Below are 18,561 nucleotides of genomic sequence, written 5' to 3' on the forward strand. Positions count from 1 at the left end.
ATAGATAGATAGATAGATAGATAGATAGAGTTTGGGTTGGGGCAGGGGACAGCATTTATAGAGGCTATGAAAAATACAAGCGGTTGATTAAATGTGAGCTATTTATTGTCCGTCATGAAATTGCCGACAAAGAAAAGTGAAGGGAGGAGATATTTCTTCTGCTTCCTTGTTCTGGGATGTAAATGTTTTGAACCCTCCTTTTGTCTCCTTAATGGCCTCTTGTGTAAATTCGACAGACTGTTACGTTCGCCGCATGTGCCTGTCAGCTTAGCTATGATGATGTGTATATAATGCTTTGTGCTCCTTTTGTTTTGACACAAATAGACACATTAAAAAATAAGTTAATTGCACCGTATGAGGACACTCTTCCTTTCGCACCTCAACACAGAGGCAACCATGGAATGGCCGAAACAGGAACCTGTAAAAGCTGCATTTAAACATGTTGAACCTACTTTAAATAATATACTCGTTGAATTTGCCCTTGAGGGGTGACAACTTTATACAGTACAATAATATTGATAATCCATTTTCAAAATTAGGATGCGTTTTCATTACATTTTTATAACAATAAGATACAAAAATATCAGTAAAGGAAACATTCCTGATTTCTACGTCTTGTAAATATGAGTAATATGCCGCTAATTAAATTGGATTCATGGTTTTGAGACTGAATAAATAACAGAAATAAAAAAATGAATTGGATTTCCATACCGTGCTATAAATGATTAAATGCACAAAATAGTGAAGTAGTGTACATATACGACACGTATGTATCTTGATGTCACAGCTTGTCAGTTTAAAAAAGGCTACGTTGTAATTTTGCGAGTGTACAACGGCCGCATTCACATTTGACGGTAAATCAATAAGCATGTTGATTTAAAGAGGGCGGATGGAGATCATCTTGAATCCTCTGACGGTGGACTTGTTGGAGAGGGTCAGCAAAGCCTGAAGCATCTTAGTTCCTGTCATGCTGGGGACAAAGGCGATGCGTTGCTTTCCACTTCCGCCGGGACGCAGCGCGAACATTCTGAAAAACAAGAACAAGATCTCTTGAAATATATCAATCATGTAGTGTTGACTTTAAATTGGATTGAAACTCGTGGCCATAATCAAAGAAAGTATCATTTTATGCTGCTTCACTTGACCCGTCAAAAACTTCACGTGAAAATGTCAAATCACCTGAAGTGGCTGTGGCCTTGGAGGAGGCTGGCGCCGGACACACTCAGCACTCCGCTTACGGGATGCGAGAACGGGTTAGTGAAGGTCACGTTGGCAATCTGCTCCTGGTGCAGCACCAAGTTGTCTTCATCCTCAACCTGAAACAAGAAGCAGCATTAAAGATCATTTCTTAAATACAAATTGTGTGTGTGTGTGTGTGTGCGTGCGTGCGTGCGTGCGTGCGTGCGTGTACCTGAATGATGAGCTCTGGAGTGGCCACATTGAACTCCTCGAAGGCCAGCAGGCGCTCGTGAGTGGCCATGTCCTCCAACACGGCCGCCAGGTTGACCAGGTCGTCCCCTACCGCGTCCTCGTATTGGTCCGGAAGAATTTGCTGCTTAAGGACCTTCACTGGACACACACACAGACGTTCACCGTGAATGATCGAGCCGGTGTTGAAATGATTCAAGAAGTGTCTGGCCTACCTTCCAGGGGGCCCAAGTGTACCACACTCTGGTTTTCCCAGAAAGTGTCTGCAGGGCTGTTGTTGTATTCTTTGATCTGCGCGTTGATGTGGACCTTGAGCATTTTGGCCACGGGCTGCCTGTTGATGACCTTCAGGGTAATGTGGATGACCGCACCAGCCACGGGGGTTTTATCCAGGGTCAGGATGGCAACCAGCTTGCCTGTTAGAAGGAAGATGAAGCCAAGTTGGAGACTTGATTTGGGTGACGGTTCTTCTTACCTGTGCCTCGTCTCAGCGTGGAGCTCTCTGAGCGGCAGGAACTGTTAGAGGAGAGTGTTGAATAGGGGCCTGTTTTGGGAGGAGGAAAAAAGGTGTTTAATATGCAATAAAGGTCTTCAAATCCACAAAAGATAACAATCAGGAATATACTATGGCTTCAATGAAGATGAATGATTCCAAGGGGAAAAGATGCTCGCTACCAAAAGCGGCCTAATGAATAATCCGACGTAGCTTGGCAGATCAAGGCTGAGGATCCGGATCTTACTTTTGCTGTTTTTATATTCCGGGGTGATGTTGTGCAGCCTGGGGTAACCCACGGCTTTGGTACAGATGAGCGGCCCCACTCGCTCCGTGTCCACGCTGCGGCTCAGCACGCGGCCCTGGCTCACCACGCACGTGTGGACGTCGGCGTTCACCTCGGCGTAAACGAAAGGGATGTCGTAGAAGAGATCCACACGGCGCTCCTTGATGGCCTTGACGGGAGCCGGGCCGCAGCAGAACACGCCTGATCCGAAGAGAAAAAGACATGCTCGTCTTTCAGACTTACTTGTGGGAGGTTAGGGCTCGGAGTCTGTGCTATTTTGCTCACCTCTGCTCCTGTGCTGCGGGGTGGGATCCAGAGCCTGCCAGCCGTCCATGTCGCCGCCCAAATCCCGTCGAGTCATCCAGCACTCCACCCACACGTGAAAGTTCCTGTTTGAGGATTGCTCGACGTCAGTGTGTCGAGAAGGTTAGCAAGTCCTTTGTTTAACGACTGCAATATGTCTGATCAATTGTGGAAATGATCTTTTGCCTCGAATGAAACCATTCACCAATAAAGTGACTGCAAACAAAATCCATCATAATAGCTACAAATAAACAACATGGATTTCTCGTAGTCTTTGGGATTCGACTTGATCGAAACAAAGCAATGAAAAGAGAATTCAAGTAAAGCATGAAATGATTTTGTGCTGCTTTCTATGTTTTGCTCTGCGGGATCGTTTGCATGATTTAGTTGAGACTTGAACGATGTGCGTTTGCTTTTGTTGGTGACAAACGCGGAAGGAGAAGGCTCGCTCATCAGTGGTGCTGCAAACGTTACTGACCATATTGAGTCTTTGGTGCTCTTCAGCTTCTTTCCCGTCTCGCTGTAGAACTCCTCGATAACCAGGTTGCCATTGGTATCATGAGCCGAGTTGAAGTTGGTGACGACGCGGCACGGGATTCCAAGGACGCGCATGACTGAAACGACGAGAACGTGGCCATGAAAAAAGTTGCATCGTGGACCGCGTGAGTAAATCATCACCTGTGCACATGACGGCGGCGAACACCCAGCACTGGCCGTACTTGACGGGTCGGTACCCGGACTGAGCCCAGGTCCTCAGGATGTCTCCGCTACCTGTCCACTTGGACGCGTGTACCCCGCCGCTGAAGTCGCCTGACCAGTTGCCTTTCAGCACACCGCGGTCATCCTCGCAGTTGATCTGAGTTGATGAAAGGTCAAAGACACTTGAGGAAGGTCGGGGAGAAGCGGCAAGCAATGTAGGAAGTCCATTTGATTTGCTTTTATTCTAGCTGCTGAGTCTACCCTAAATATCCTTTGTCATTCCTTCTCCTTCTTATTGCCACGAGTTTTCTAAAATACACTGGTTTTTCTTTTTAGTAAGATGGCTGACGTTAGCTGAGCAGGTCGAAACATGTTCTTTCTTTTCCCATAGCTGCTGCGCATCCCCTCGTACTGAAACAGGATTACTTTCCCTTGATTTGTCACATCTTTTCTTCTGGATTTTTGTTCTGCTACTCCGAAATCCATCCATTCATTCATTCATTCATTCATCCAGTCATTCATCATCAATGAACTCATGATACATTAAAAAGAGAAGCTGCTGCACCTACCCTAAGGTGACATTTTCAAGAATTGGTTTTACTGAGTTGACTTTATTTTTTCGACCCTCTGTATGGTGGTTTTGTCACGGTCCGTCTCCGTTGGGTTCCTTGTTTTACTGTTGCCATGGTTTGTGTTGGCGTCGCCCCTCCCCTCCCCTCCCCTGCCCGCCCCTCTCCTCCCCTCCTGTGTCTGCTCACAATCTATGTAATCGCCGTCAGCTGCCTCTCGTTCCCTGTCATGTATTTAAGTCCAGTCTGCGCTGCGCGTCCCTCCGTCGGATTGTTCTCATCTCTCGTCTCGTCTCGTCTGTCGGCGGCTTTCTTGTCTTTAGCTTGTCTTTCTGTTCAGTTATTCTCGTCCCTAGTCGAGCGTCTTCTAGTCTGTCTGTCTTTTGAGTTCCCTCAATAAAGCAAGCTGGTCCAAGCTGCATTTGGTGGCCCAGCTCTATTCCCTTCATGACAGGTTTTATATTTGATCTATATGTGTATAACATTGCTGAAGTGCGCAGGTTTGAAGATGTTTTTCTTCATTTTTCTCCTTTCTCCCTTAAGTTTCTTATGAACGCTTAACCTTATTTTCAGGAGTGACTATCCTGAAAGACATTGTGCATCTATTTCTTTCTGCTTTGTGCCTGCCACTTGCTTCACTTCCTGGCTTGCATTTAAATGAGTTGAATTCTTATTTTTTTTATGCTCAGCAGGTTTCTCCAGCACGCATTGTTGATCTCAAGCAGACGGCACGGCGTTCCCGCTTAATGGGCTAGCTACAGTGGTGTCGTCACTCTAGGTGAGTGAGTGAGTGAAAGGGCATACCCGGTCGGCGGGGGTGTCGCTGGATGATTCATTGTTTGCTCACCATGGCTGAAACTACTCGGCTGATGTAGACTGGGTTGTTGCGGTGCAGGTAATCCGCCCTCTTATTGCGTTGGTGCTGAGGGCTGATATTGAGCAAGTTGAGACACGCTTCCAGGACATCTGGCTCAAACTGCACACACAAAGAAAGACAAAGACTGACATTTGCCCCATACACGCGTGACGTCACGAGTGCACTTTTTTGTCTTCATACCAGGTCCATGGACCAGGGTCTGGACACGACGTTGCTAGCCGTCCCCATGAAGAGCAAACTTGAGTCATTCTGGACGTATTCCTCCCTCTGGTCCTCGAAGGGAATGTACACGCTGTCAGCTGGGAAGATGGGGAAACATTTATTTATTTATTTATTCATTTATTGATATAAAATTACAAGTCATTTATTTGATGTGCTTTGTGGAAAACAATATGTAAAAAACTATCCATATATATCCATACATGCAGGACTGTCTCAGAAAATTAGAATATTGTGATAAAGTTCTTTTAAGTTTAAGGTAAAGTTTTCTTAAGCTGCTTAAGCCATAATCAGCAATATTAAAATAATAAGACTAGCAATATTTCAGTTGATTTGTAATGAATCCAGAATGTATGACATTTTTGTTTTTTTTAATCGCATTACAGAAAATAAAGAACTCTATCACAATATTCTAATTTTCTGAGACAGTCCTGTACATTACAATTAAAAAATAACTGCTATTATTTATTGAAAAAAGATTCAACTGTATAATATAAAAATAAATAATTCAACAATTAGCATGTTTTAGCATCATGATCATGGTGTGTCTAAGACTTTATCTTACTCGTGCAAATTAACAGTAGGGGTGTGATTATTCTGCCAATTCTGATACCCATCATAGATGAGTGAGATTGGCCGATACCTATTCTGATCATATCGATTAGTAGCACATTTTCAAATGTTCGAGCTGCTTGTAAAAACAGTACATTGTCAAATAGACAACGGATGAAATGCCCAAACTTATATTAGGATTCAATGACAGCTTTGGTCTGTCTAATGTATCTACCGTATTTGTTTATTGACCATCATAGTATTATGAGCAAAATGAAAGCTCAAGTGTGACTCACCATGACACCAGGGGTTGCAGAGCAGAATGAATTGGCCCAAAGCGCGTAATTTCACCTTTTTTTGGGCAAACCCCAACACTTTGAAAGTGTAGCAGCCCACCGAGGCCGAGGCAGGGGCGCAGATGAACACCGATGGGTTGCTCACGTCCAGGCTCTCGGGGTCCATAAAGGCCACCCAACGAGATGAAGAAATGTTTTTAGACAGAGTGACGGGCATGGTCACATACAGGCGGCCTGAGGAGAGAAAGTCAATATTGGTTTCAAAAATAACAACAGATTGCATAGCGTTTTTCTACACATAAGTACTTCAATGCATGCACATGTATTTAAGTGCCATGCAATATGAGATGCTTTTTATCTTTGCCTCATTCAAATATAACGCTGAAGGGGATGGATGGATGGATGGATGGATGGATGGACGGACGGACGGATGGACGGATGGGCAGACAGACAGACCGACAGACAGACCTACCAAGCATGACTTTGATCCTCAGCGTGTCGGTGCGGGAGTTGAAAGGGCAATCATTCATAGGCAGGCTGACTCTGAACGGCGAGCCCCTTCGGAGTACCAGAGCTTTGGAGTGGCAGAAGCCGGCCGTCCGGTGGCGTTCCAGGTTCTCCTCCATTTCCAAGTCAACTTGTTTCATGTCCAAATCTGCAGGTAGACACAGGCAATTGAGTATTTCTGCGTTTACAGAAGACAGACTAAGAGATAATCTGACGTTAGTCTCGACGCCAAACACTTTAAATGCCTTTGTCACACCCACAGACAGCATTCCATTCAGTCCAAATTGGAAACACATTGTGTGTATCTGTCGTTTCCAAACAAAACATAGACTGTAACACGTTGGCGCACACGCCTCTAAATTCCCGGAGGGCAACATCAACCACTCACTGGCATGTGTGACTAATCTCACTCACCCAACTTTGCCATATTTCCAGCCAATAATTTATGACGACAACAAACAAGATTTTCCAGCTGCTTTTGCGTCCCACGCTCTTTCTCAAGCACTGCCGCCAATTCATCAGACCTAATCTGACCCACACCCTTTTATTTTGCGCAATCACTTACTTTTTAGAAACGTTCATATATGAAATCTTTTTTGTACAACCATATGTATTGAGTATGCAGTTTTTTTGTTTTTGATTTGAAAAAATGTCTCAACTTTGAAACACATTTTTTCCTATTTTTGTTAGGAAATACAATTTTGCTTTGAGATTTTGTAATACATACTGTCGTTGTGTTGAACCCACATAGCATATCATTTGCATGTGGTGTGAAGTGTACTGTATGTCTTTTTTCTTTTTAAATTACAATCCTTTTTTGACTTTATGTCTTGTTTCTGCAGCTTACCAAATATGGAAATCCATGTGTAATAATTGTGTGTGAAGCACTGTAGAAGTTTGACTTTTGGACTCAACAGTCATCTCACTACCTTTTATGTTTAGGTGGTACACAGAAGTGCTGCTTTCGAGAAAGCCAACAGGCAACCAAAGGCTTAGTGCTTTTATTTATTGTGTGGCATTCATACGTATCACATCAATTACGTATATACATCTTCAATTCATAAATGGCACCGCATCGTGTCCTGCGTAAGTCACGTAAAATGTTCACTTTGGAACAGCTGTCCTGGACTTGTTGTAGATCAAAAAATCCCAGATGTCGTGCCACACGTTGCTGTCGCGGTAGAGGTAGTTCATAGATGACTGCAGCGACGGCTGCAAGGTGTGCGGGTGGTACTCGAAAAGCCACAAGACCACCCCCCACACCAGGGTGGCAAAAAGCGGGAAGGGGTCTCGTTTAGGCTGCGGGATCACTCCTTTTTCCACGGCCAGACGCCAAAGGGCCGACAGGATTCGGGACAGCAAGTACATGTTGATCTGGAACCACAGCAGACCGACCGGATGGAGCAAATCTCTTGGTGTTTGTCTTCTCTTAAATACACGAGTATATTCTGGGCCAAGCGTCAATAGTCAAGTTTGACATCGTTTTGGATTTATGACAGGGTTAAGCGTGGCTAGGTATTCTAGAATTATAAAGTCAAGTGTGGGTAGTTTACTTAGTTCAAACATCACCTGATAAGAATAGTTAATAAAGGCGTTTTGATGGCTGGAAGAAACTGATTAACTTGAGATCATCTCCTACGGGGACAGATTGTGTCCACATTCTTCTGTAATACAATACTTTGAGAACAAATCAAGAGGAATGACAAAAGGCCAGTCGTACCTGACTGTTGATGTTGTTGTTGTCACCAAACACCAACCATCCTCCGACGCATGCGGCCAGGAAGGAGTGAGACTGCAAACTGCGGCCCTGGAATTTCTGCTGCAAGGCCTGCAGTCCCTTGTACGTCAACACAAAGTACGCCAGGTTGCGCGAGTGCGTGTAGGTGGCCTTCCAAATGGCTCGGAATTTCTCCGCCAAACTGTTAGAGGAGAGACAGCAACAGAAAAACAATCACTTGGACTTATGGGGGGGAAAAAAAAAAAGAGAGAAAAGCAAGAAAAAAACTTTTGAATTGGAACCAACAGATGTGCATACTAAAACCAAAATAAGAGCTGCATGCCTGACATGGGGATGAAATATAAATGGAGTGCCCCGTTTCAATGTTCAACTTTGACTCAATTAACTCCATTGTAACACTTTGGGAATATGTTGCTGGAAATGGCAACATTCAACAGCCACACTATTTTCAGTTCATCAAGTGACTTTGGTTGCTGCTGAAGCGAATGATCCACTTTCCTTCGATAAGATGAATTTTTCATGGGATGCCTTAATCCTCTGTAGCAAACACCTGAATTCAGTGATTATTAGGACGTGGAGACCAATGCATTTCATAATGATTTTATATGTGCATTGATGCAAAGCAATACTCTTGATGAATAAATAGCTGTGGTAATAAATCATCATTCATTCAGTGTACAATTTGATTATGCACAACTGGCTGGATCAGTCTTGATTCCAAATAACTGCTTACCTTCCACTCCGGAATAAAAAAGTCATGACAAATGCATGTGGTGCTCTGATTTTAGCTCCATATCTGGGACACACAAATTGGAGACAAATGAAGAACAACTATGACATCACTCGACCGAGCAGCACACAAGTAGTTTGAGGTACAAACTCACACGGCACCATTTCGGAAGCCTTTGAGAATAGCCAGAGCTGCTTTGTATTTTTCTTGTTGCAAAAGGTGATTGACGGTATAAAGTAAAGTTTTAAGCATCTCTGACACCGCCATGACTCTTTATTGACAAGTCTTGTTGGGGGTACATCAATTCACGTTGCACAAGTACAACGAAGGGCGTCACTCTCAAATGATGCCGTCGTGAAACAAATCAAAACAAAACAAAAATCCCGTAACATGCTGACGCGCTCATGATCGTATTTAATCGTAGTCATGTCAAATGTGACTGTGAAAAGTTGAAAATTGTTTTCTTTAGTAATATAGAGTTACATCATTCGGAGTTACAGCCTAAAGTCGTTCCATCGTCGTTATACAATGCCCCGTCTACGTGGTGGATAAATATGAAGTGGATCATAAAATCATTTGCTTGAGATGCAACAGTTTGAGTGATCACAGCTAATCATAGCAATTTAGAGGTTTGTCAAATTATTTTAATGAGTGAGTTCAAACTTATCAGCCACAACAAAGTACACGTCAGTTTCAAATGGCTATTTAAAAAAACAACTTTTGATTGACGTCAGCAGAGTGGAACGGTGTTTGTAGTGGTGTACTGTAGAAATACATCCCACTATACTAAAGTCATATCATTTACCTGATGGTCGGCAAAATATCTCATAAAAGCCGCACAGGCCTACCTAATATTATAGCCATGACAAAATCAAGCATCACGCACAGTGATCATTTGCAACGTTGAAGTTTTGGGAATGTATCGGTAAATTGTAATGACTTTCCCCCCCTCCTTCCTTATTCTAAATAAGACTTGCAAACAGCGTGTCAGATTGATCCTCAAAGGGGAAATAAAGCCTCAATAATGATCATATCTGACGCCCTATAAAACTAGGGCCATCCGTTTTACTTCCAGGTACCAATCACAAAGAGAAATCACTATTTGTGTGAATTTAAACGAGTGTATTTCAATTCCATTAGTCACTTAACACATTAAATACTCATGGTTCCGCTTCTTATCTACCGAAGATCATTTTGTAGACACAAGACTTTGCTACCACTCAGTGGGAATAGAACATTATCTTACAAATTGCAACACACAGGATTGTTCCCACTTCATCAGTAACATTTTTTTTCCAACCAATTACTATTTGTTATTCATCCACAGATTACAAAAGGACCCCCCTCCCCCCCAAGGTCCAACGTATTTACATTACATTGGAAGTGTCCCTTATTTGAGGGACGTTTGGTCCTATGAAATTAAAACGACAACTATATGCAACACATTGGAGAGTGAAGTGCGCACTAAGTAAGTGGAAACATATCCCGTAAAGTGATCAGAAATGATTGTTGGTAGAGTTACAAAACTACTGCACTTTAAAAAAATACAAGATCTCTCTGGGACAATCACACGGCCTTTGCCACTCACAGTTCACGTGCAAACTACGTTCAAGAAAGTGAGCAACTCAAAAGTGACACTTTAGGAAAATGGTGAAGAAAGGAAGTGTGCGTGCTACATCTCAGTCAGTCCAGTCACAACACTTTTGCAGAGATTAAAGAAGAAACCAAATATCATCTGGATTTCAAATCTATTTCACACGTGCACAGGTTGTGATTTCAGATTAGATGCAGAGAGGAGATGGAGAAGGTCTCAAACAGCTCTTGAAGCAGCTGTGATTGCATACGGTCGATGTGGCGTGGGGATAAAAGCAGGTGCTGGCTGTAGAGACGCAAGGAGAAAGGTGCAGCGTGCTGTGGTTACTCCTGCCCGAAACCTTCAGTCTCTTCGATGGCGAGCATGAGCTTCTCCTTAAGTTGCTCGTAGCTCTTGTACGGAGGCAGGTCCAGACGATTAAAGCTTGGCAGAACAATAGAGAGACAAAAATAACTGAAATGGTCGTTGGAATGAGGCCATGAGGAAGAAACAATGAAGTCCCTCACTGGCTGTAATTCACGACGACTCATTATGTACTTTTAAGTAAGAAGGACGAAGAATGGCCTATTGCTACTTTTTGGTACTACTACTTTAGTATTGAAACCCAGCTAAAACAAGCTATGTACATTATGATGTTTAGTATTCAAAGTGTTTTTTTAATGTCAGATGGCCGGCCGGGGTAAGAAGTTAGAATGCCCCAGGTCACAATTGGTCATCATAATCATTTATCTGATTTTGATCGGAAATGGTGGGTGGGGACCCTAAAACCAAATGATCAGGATGTAAATAAGAAGTAAACTGGACGTACCATGTGTGGCTTCGCGGAAGCCAGTTCTCTTTTCCCACCTTTTCAATGCAGAACTTCTGCGGGCCGTTGCTTCCTTCATTTATTCATTAAAAAAAGAATGAGGGGGGGGGGAATGTCAATGAGGCAAAGCAAATTACGGTGTGATTAACAAGGAAATTGCGACCAAGTACCCATGAGGTCAGCAAAGCCGCCGAGGGGAAGGCGACATGTTCCCGTTACAAACTGCAGCAGTCGCATCCTCTTCTCATTGTCCATCTCCTTTGCAAACTGCAAACAGACACGTTGTTGTGTGTTTGTCTGCTGATAAAAACACGTCCACTCCAATTTGAGCTGAGCACACAACCGACCTGCCAGAACCAACATATTTGCTTGCTTGTCCGAGCGTAATTCTTGTAGATGGTGTTCCTCTGCCAGTCCACCAGGTCAATCTCCTGCATGCCACACAGCATCACCTAAAGATAGCAAGCAAGTGAGCAAGACCTTGTGGGATTTCGTGAGCCCTCAACTGCGGCGAGATTCACAAGTACCTCTAGCTCCTTCGCGTCAAAGTATTGAAGGTACTGCTGCGGCAGAACTTCGTTGAAGCCCTCAAAGAAGGCCTGGGTCTGCTCCTCCACACCTCTGGACAGCCTCCACTCGGCCACCAACCTGACATCAGCGCATGAAGTCAGGGTGTGCTGCCCGCCAATCAGTGTGTTTGGAGTGAGAAAATGGCACCTGATGTACTCCTCCTTGTTTTCCTCAGTCACTTGAACGTTGCCACCATCCGGTTTGAGCTCGTGCGTGGTCACCTCTCCCAGGATCTCTTTGTCGACGGAGAAGAACATCTCCAGACCGCACTCTTCTATGTTGTTATCCCTTAGAAAGGCCACAGTTCCTAACATTAGCTAGCATATTAGAACAAAATCCAACGATGCAAAATGTAAACTAAACAAAGCTGTCAAGTATTCAAAGTTAAAGACTCCAACCGACTTGATCCATATAAGAGAGTTGTAAAACTCGGGATCCACAGACTCCAAGTCTTTGAGGGCCAGAGGCTTGTTCAGGATGCGCTTGTAGAAGGGCAACGAGAAACCCGTGTCGATGAACTTGCCATGGAACAAAGCCTAAGATGGAAGAAAACGCGGAGGAGGAAAGTGACTTTAGAAATCATTTGGACTGGTTCAAAAAAGCAGTTTCAGTTTGGACTGAGTTCTCCAAGATTCAAAAACATGTGTGATAGGTCCACTGACGACGACAAAGTTACCACAGGAGTGAAACACAAATGGTCGTTTATTTACGATCGATAATCAGGCTGTCTGTCCCGATATATCACAAATTGCTGTTGTTTTTTTTCTTCCTTTTGTCAATGGCTGCCTGTCCCTGCTTCAGAGTAACAGGACACTGAGCTGCAGTTACCATGGCGATCAAGCGCCCGATGAACTTGAAGTACTTGAGGTGGTCCGGGTTGATGTAGGAGGCGGGGTTGATTTGCAGACAGTAGTTATCCTTGCCGGCATACTCGAAAAGGCAGTACATGGGGTTGAGCACTTCATGAGAGAGCAAGAAAAACCATTCCCTGCAAGGCAAGAATCGATACAACAGAAAGTAAGCAATGCGCTACACCAAGACGAAAAAAAACATCGTTACCTGGCTACACCGCCATAGTCCAAACCTTCCTCCCCAGGAAAAATGATATACAGTCTCCGTCTCAGATCTTGAGGGTGGAAGCTCATGATCTTTGGAAGAAACGGTTCAATCATGATTACAAGAAGTCATGGAGGTTTGGTTTGGTTTGGTTTCATTACCTGTTGGAATGAGTCCTCAAACAAGGTTTTCCTGGACACAGAAATCTTAATGTACTGAGGCATTGACAGTTGCTGTGTGGGAATAAGAATACAAAAATAAAAAGGATACATAACATCAAATCACCCTTGGATAATTCACTCATCATGGAAAAAAGGAGTTTTTGAATTCCTTTTTCTTTTCTTTCCATCAACTCAGCAAATAAGGTATCTGACTTGAGATGGTGTGTCTTTTTTTTAGAGAAGAATATCGCGCTGCCCTTTGCATCAATAAAGCTGCCTTGCCAAATGAGTTTCAATTCCAATGCAAATAAAATCTGCCTCTCTTACCTGACACCAGAACCTGAAGTATTGCACTTTGGCTTTGAAATCCCTGACGTAGGTAATCTGCGGTCCGTTTTCACTGTTCAAACACAACAGCAACTATTTGAGCCCGAGAAAGGCATCTACGACTCCTTAAGCGACAACTCACAGCGAGGATTTGCCCGTGCGAGGGTCAATGTAGGTGGTGGTTCGCCTGTTGTGATCCACAAAGTAAGGGATGCCGTCCACGGTGAACCTCATCTCCCAGCCCTCGGGCAAAGGCTTGTCATTCAGCAGCCTGAAAAAGCATCAAAACAACATTTCAAATATCACTGAATAGGATTCAGTCAACGTCATTTCCTTTCAATTATTTCTTATTGGCCAATCAAAAATCCAAATGACAGAAAATGTATCTGTAAAATGCAACATGATAAAAAAAGAAAGAAAAAGTTGCCCAAAAAATCTTTCCTGCTTTGAAAGGAAATATAAGAGCAAAGTATGACAATAGCGCCCCTTGTAGGTAAGAATAGACCAATACAAAAGCAACAACCCAGCAACTCAAGTGCTACAGAAGATTTCATGTGCAAATTCCTGTTATGTCGCCACCGTATTGATGGAACTGAGGACGCCACATACATACATAGAGGTAAGAAGGATTGTATAACGGTATATACTATCAATGTTATGCTACTAAGGATTTTTTTCTGTGAAAGTCACTTTGGACTTTTCTTTGGCTGCAACGTTTGCCATGATGCCATACCGTTTACCGGCGGTTCCAATATTGCATCGCAGCAAAACTGGTGAGCCACTCATTCAAGGTATCTCCCAATCCCTGCCCACAGTTTGCCCACATCCCTATGCTGAAATCATGCACACCCACCCTTGTGTCCTGGGATCTTCCCATTGGGTCGTTCGGGTCGGGTGATGGACAAAATACACCCTGCCATTTGTGTCCGTTCTCTTTTCTGTGATCACAAGAAGGAGAAAATGTATTCTAAGTGATTTTCTAACCAAACTAGCGCGATACGAAATGGGTGGTATTTACCCCAGCCACGTGGCAGAGGACCCAGTGGATCAAACTCTTTGTTAGAGGTGGCCGCCAACTGGTCCTGAATCTGAAATCACCTTTAATATCACAACTCCTTCAAATTGGGCTTTTGATGGTAAAGGGCGCTCTCCTTCTCACCCCGTAGATGAACCTCTGGTTGAACTGCTGCATGGCTCCCTGCAGCTGACTGCGCTGATGCTGCCACTCCTCGTAGTTGCGTACGGACTCCTGCGTGGGGCGCTGCCAAGTGGTGGTCCTGGTGATGTGGTCGACAAAGTAGACGCGGCCCATGGGATCTACCCTGCGCTCCCACCTGTGCGCACGTTTGCTCGAATGACATTGCTTGAATCAAAGTGCTACAAGTCAAATACACTGGCATCTTCATTGAGCAGTGTAAGCTTCAAGTTCACGTTTTCCATGCAGTGTTCCTAAGTGTGCTTTTTCAACATGTGACGAGTTGAAATCGAGTAGACTGCATCGTTTGCAAATGAGTACTCTGATCACTATTATGACTGACTACTCTGTGGACTCTTTCTCTTGCATCATGGTGAATTTAGCTGCTGCGGGACAAATCCTCTTATGTTATTGTAGTATGGCAAACTTGTTTGTTTTACTCATGAGCAGGAGTACAGCCTTACCCTGTAGGCAGCGACTCTGGCCGTTCCCAGGTTGTTCTCTTCTCAATGTGATCTACAAAGTACATGCGTCCATTCTGGGTCATTCGCTGCTCCCAACTGTACTGAACAAAATGAGACATGTCAGTATGTCAAGCCTAATTGTGAAACTCAAAGGAGAGCATCCCTCATATTTTGTGAGTAGTAGATGTGAGATGTCTGTACCCTTGCGGCAAGGGGCCGCTGCTCATAGGCGAGACTCTCGGAGCGGCTGCGGAAGGTGCTGCCAGGGCCGCTGGCGTGGGGCCACTCTCCGCCGGGGGCCTGGCTATAGCTCCGGCTGACCCAGAATCCACCTGCTGATCCAAACCCCCACTGGTGGATGCCTGGGAGGAGGCGTCGGTTGCCGGACCCTCGCTCATCTCGCTAGGAGAGGAGCTGCTGGAGGAAGCTGGAAAGGTCAGCAGTAAACACTTAGAGCCGCTTTAAAAAATTGAAATGAACAAAGAAGCTGAATGGATGGAGTTCTCGTACTACTTGGTGAGATGGCAGGTCTACCAGGTGCAGAAGAAGGCCGGGCCAATCGAGAGCGAAAAGACCCGCCGGGTCCGCCTGGAGAACGGCAAGGGGAGTTTGCGCCATTGACAGTGCGAGCATCGGGCACGATGACCCACTCATCCAAGTCGCTGGAGGGCGACGCGTCTCTGCTTGCCCTGCAAAATTTGGATGTTTCGATGAGGGTTGGTTATTTGTTTCATGATGTCAAATATGACATCTTTCCCATTGCTTGTGTCATTGGGTCCGATAAGTGTCAAATCAAACAACCGTATCTTCCAAGCAAAAGTCTTCAGTTAAAGTTGACCCCCACCTGTTGCCATTTGGTCTGGCGCCATCTTTTAGGATAGAAGCTGGAAGGAAAAGAAAGGAGACATGATTTAAAACGGAATTCCATCACACTGATAGCTTTTTCTAATATCAGTCAATTTAGCTTCGCAAGAGCGGCAGAACACGCAGTACTGCAAGCCCAATCATCAAATGTTATACTCCACTCCAATCTCCATACACAGCAGTGGACACGTTTTCATGAATGAAAATTGCACTGTGCTCGCGGTAGAAGAATCCTTTCACCATGGTCTCTCTCTGCTGCGGAAAAGGCTTCCGGGTCCACATGCATGCCATCCAGACAGACAGACAGGTCGCCGACGATATCTCGGGAATCTCTGTCAGAACACAGCTGCAGTGTCTGGACCACCTCGCACACTGAGGACCACAGAAACACAACACACGCCTTACTGTGTTTCTTCCAATTATTTTCGTCTTATTACACACTCGGTCGACAGTATATGTCGTCTTCCTGAATGGGCCGGTGGTGTGCGGATTGCTTGTACATTTAGCACATGTAAAATGATAAGCCTTGCTTTAAAAGACAATAACTGTGTACCGTGTAAACTGTAGATGAACGAATACAATACAAAATACTAACTTTTCTCATTTTCCTGACAAAAAAACAAAACAAAAACATAAACTGGGCTAGTTAGTGAAAAAGGAACCATTTACCTTCCCCCCTTTCAGGTAGGACCAAAGCATTCGAAAATATTACCCGACCAAGCAAAGTAGGTGCCATTTGCGTCATGAGTGTGCAAATCCTCTGGCAAAGTTTGAACGCAAGCTGCTGTGTCAACATCGAAAACCACGCTTGATAGATCCCGGTTCAGATAGGTCTGAGCTCATCCCTCACACCTTGGAGGGGAAATACCAACTCCAATGCGCCAATTAATAGCGGGCGCTCACATTTCAGCTCGTTGGCCTTCAGGGTGTCACAGATCTCCAGCGTAGCCATTCCCAACAAGATGTCCGCCTTCAGTGTCTGGTGGCTCCACACGCGGAATATCAGCTTGCTGACAGGTGTCACGATACTGCCAGCAAAGCAGAGACCAGTTAAGTCCAGGCATGAAGTCTGAAGAAGAAAGTGACTAAAAAGGCAGGGTTAAAAGAAACGGCTATCCTACTACTTACACGGTGACAGCCTGCTTCCATTTCGGACTATGCGTATTGTTGCACTTTTCTGTCCGCTTTGATTGGCCGTCCACGGCTACCTCTACGTACGGACTGGGACCGAACCAGTTCTTTTTGTTTTCCTTGAGTTTGGCAGAAAGCACTGAAAAGGGGTACCAAACATCACATTGATATTCGTGCAGAGTTTCTGATAAGCGGCACATAGAGTGGTGTCGTGAGATACGCATTCACAATCTTCAAATGTCAAATCATCTTTTTCGGTCTACATGTGGAGGTACACAATTTGTATCTTTATGTGAGAGCAAGAATTCATGACCCTTGGAATGTTGTTGACAAAAGCTTAGCACGAAAATGTAATTAAAAAACCTGAGAATGTTTTCAAATGTAAAAAAAAAGAAAAAAAATCCACAATATGATACCTGTGACTTGTAATTGGGCCTTCATAGTTCATCCATAACACTGTGAAGAACCAGGAACTGTAACGTAAGATTGAAATGCAGCGTTATTGATGCAAACTGCTTCAAGAGTCATTTGCATGCTCGCCGCTCGCACTTCAAATGTTGCAATATAGTTTGCAAGTGAAAGATTTACATTTGCACAACCTTTTATGCTAACCCTTATAACGTTAGCAATGACATTAAATAAACCTACACTACCCAGACAGTTTTATTGCCTATATGTGGCAAAGGATGAGGTGCTACCACAGAGAACAAACACGAGCTGTAGGAGCACTATTTGGCAAGGGAACAGTTCATTTGGTGCTTACACAGCTAAGAAAATCATTACTCACCAGTGATGTAACAATATAGAAACACTTGTGAGCTCTCATGATGTGAGGGTGTTGTTTTTGCATCCTAACTTTTCAGCTAATAAATGACGACATGCAAAATGGGAAAATGTGTGATCCAGTGGATGTCATGTGTGTGAAAGGGAACCTCGACACAACATGCGACCAGCTCATGACACTGCCTTTACATTAGGTTATGCAATGACGTGGTTGGTTAAGCTTGGCTATTTGGAGGAGTGTGGGAGTCGCTTCTGCACAATAGAAAATCCCACCCTGAGCTAAAGCTACAATGCTCATCTTTTTTTCTCATTAATTAAGAGCAAACAACGACTGTGTTATATTTTGCCCCTTTACGTCTGCTGCCTACTTGGCAGATTAACAAGCTAGTTAACACACAGGCATATCGACGTCAATAATAATAATAATAAATGTTTTAATTATTATGACAGCTGCTTAAATATGAAGAAAAATAGATTCAACATGTTGAAAGAAAGTTTCAACGCCCGTGAATGTACCGTTCAAGATTATTAAACAATCATTAAATGCAGGATTAATGCTAAAGTCGACCCGGCCGGCGCTCCGGGATTTTCGTCAAGGAAATTTGGAACTCTAACCGGCACCACAGCATACCTGACACGGGCAGGCGATAAAGGGACACGGGGCTAGTAGCGTCGTGTCGGGGTTATTGTCACGTTATTGTTGCGGTCTGTATGCCATCATTGCAGACGGTTCCGAGGCTCGCATAGCTAGCAAGAATAGCCATGGTAGCTTTTCCGGTGCAAGATTTTCAAAACAAAAGTAAAAAGCGACTAATTCTCTGGAGGTTTGGTTTGAGCTGTTAGTAAGGGCTGAAACAATATAGTAAAATTAATACTTTATACTTTTTATCCGTCAAAAGGAGATTCGACAA

At 44.1% G+C, this 18,561-nt stretch overlaps 3 protein-coding genes across 5 annotated transcripts; all 3 read right to left on the bottom strand.

The window, feature by feature from the left end:
* Window positions 1-83: 83 nt before the first annotated feature.
* On the bottom strand, window positions 84-6,513 carry tgm5l (transglutaminase 5, like). The gene is made up of 13 exons (XM_037251136.1): window positions 6,195-6,513; window positions 5,723-5,956; window positions 4,836-4,954; window positions 4,626-4,754; window positions 3,189-3,366; window positions 2,989-3,124; window positions 2,493-2,596; window positions 2,169-2,408; window positions 1,904-1,972; window positions 1,644-1,844; window positions 1,412-1,569; window positions 1,180-1,316; window positions 84-1,027 (listed from the first exon to the last, which is right to left on the bottom strand). The coding sequence occupies exons 1-13, from the start codon at window positions 6,496-6,498 to the stop codon at window positions 877-879; spliced, it is 2,160 nt and encodes a 719-aa protein (XP_037107031.1). The 5' UTR covers window positions 6,499-6,513; the 3' UTR covers window positions 84-876.
* Window positions 6,514-7,215: 702 nt separating this feature from the next.
* Window positions 7,216-9,010, bottom strand: pxmp4 (peroxisomal membrane protein 4). Its single transcript, XM_037251138.1, has 4 exons — window positions 8,852-9,010; window positions 8,701-8,763; window positions 7,950-8,148; window positions 7,216-7,603 (listed from the first exon to the last, which is right to left on the bottom strand). The coding sequence occupies exons 1-4, from the start codon at window positions 8,962-8,964 to the stop codon at window positions 7,334-7,336; spliced, it is 645 nt and encodes a 214-aa protein (XP_037107033.1). The 5' UTR covers window positions 8,965-9,010; the 3' UTR covers window positions 7,216-7,333.
* Window positions 9,011-9,642: 632 nt separating this feature from the next.
* On the bottom strand, window positions 9,643-18,420 carry itcha (itchy E3 ubiquitin protein ligase a). Of its 3 annotated transcripts, none has more exons than XM_037251134.1 (24): window positions 18,282-18,420; window positions 17,284-17,340; window positions 16,865-17,006; window positions 16,640-16,764; window positions 15,977-16,108; window positions 15,717-15,756; window positions 15,386-15,561; window positions 15,074-15,299; window positions 14,873-14,968; window positions 14,373-14,547; window positions 14,232-14,307; window positions 14,067-14,151; window positions 13,356-13,484; window positions 13,214-13,286; window positions 12,887-12,958; window positions 12,729-12,817; window positions 12,498-12,657; window positions 12,072-12,205; window positions 11,817-11,957; window positions 11,627-11,747; window positions 11,447-11,551; window positions 11,270-11,366; window positions 11,100-11,172; window positions 9,643-10,714 (listed from the first exon to the last, which is right to left on the bottom strand). In XM_037251134.1, exons 2-24 carry the CDS (start codon window positions 17,306-17,308, stop codon window positions 10,615-10,617), a joined length of 2,592 nt encoding a protein of 863 aa, XP_037107029.1. In that variant the 5' UTR covers window positions 17,309-17,340; window positions 18,282-18,420; the 3' UTR covers window positions 9,643-10,614. The 3 variants fall into 3 exon arrangements, with proteins under 3 accessions (XP_037107029.1, XP_037107030.1, XP_037107028.1); XM_037251135.1 differs by having other exon boundaries at window positions 14,232-14,301; window positions 15,383-15,561; XM_037251133.1 differs by having other exon boundaries at window positions 15,383-15,561.
* Between the last annotated feature and the right edge of the window lie 141 nt (window positions 18,421-18,561).

This window comes from Syngnathus acus, chromosome 5, assembly GCF_901709675.1.
Source record: "Syngnathus acus chromosome 5, fSynAcu1.2, whole genome shotgun sequence".
Lineage (NCBI taxonomy): Eukaryota > Metazoa > Chordata > Actinopteri > Syngnathiformes > Syngnathidae > Syngnathus > Syngnathus acus.

Coding starts and splice junctions, on each gene's coding strand:
- pxmp4 (XM_037251138.1), bottom strand. CDS start 8,964: ATGGCGGTGTCAGAGATGCTTAAAACTTTACTTTATACCGTCAATCAC. Junction 8,764..8,851: donor GGCTTCCGAAATGGTGCCGT/GTGAGTTTGTAC, acceptor TGTGTGTCCCAG/ATATGGAGCTAAAATCAGAG. Junction 7,604..7,949: donor ACAACAACATCAACAGTCAG/GTACGACTGGCC, acceptor CTGTGGTTCCAG/ATCAACATGTACTTGCTGTC.
- itcha (XM_037251133.1), bottom strand. CDS start 17,308: ATGAAGGCCCAATTACAAGTCACAG. Junction 14,308..14,372: donor ACCAGAGGTTCATCTACGGG/GTGAGAAGGAGA, acceptor TATTAAAGGTGA/TTTCAGATTCAGGACCAGTT. Junction 11,552..11,626: donor TTGACGCGAAGGAGCTAGAG/GTACTTGTGAAT, acceptor TGCTATCTTTAG/GTGATGCTGTGTGGCATGCA.
- tgm5l (XM_037251136.1), bottom strand. CDS start 6,498: ATGCTGTCTGTGGGTGTGACAAAGGCATTTAAAGTGTTTGGCGTCGAG. Junction 2,597..2,988: donor AGCACCAAAGACTCAATATG/GTCAGTAACGTT, acceptor ATCCTCAAACAG/GAACTTTCACGTGTGGGTGG. Junction 2,409..2,492: donor CCCGCAGCACAGGAGCAGAG/GTGAGCAAAATA, acceptor TCTTCGGATCAG/GCGTGTTCTGCTGCGGCCCG.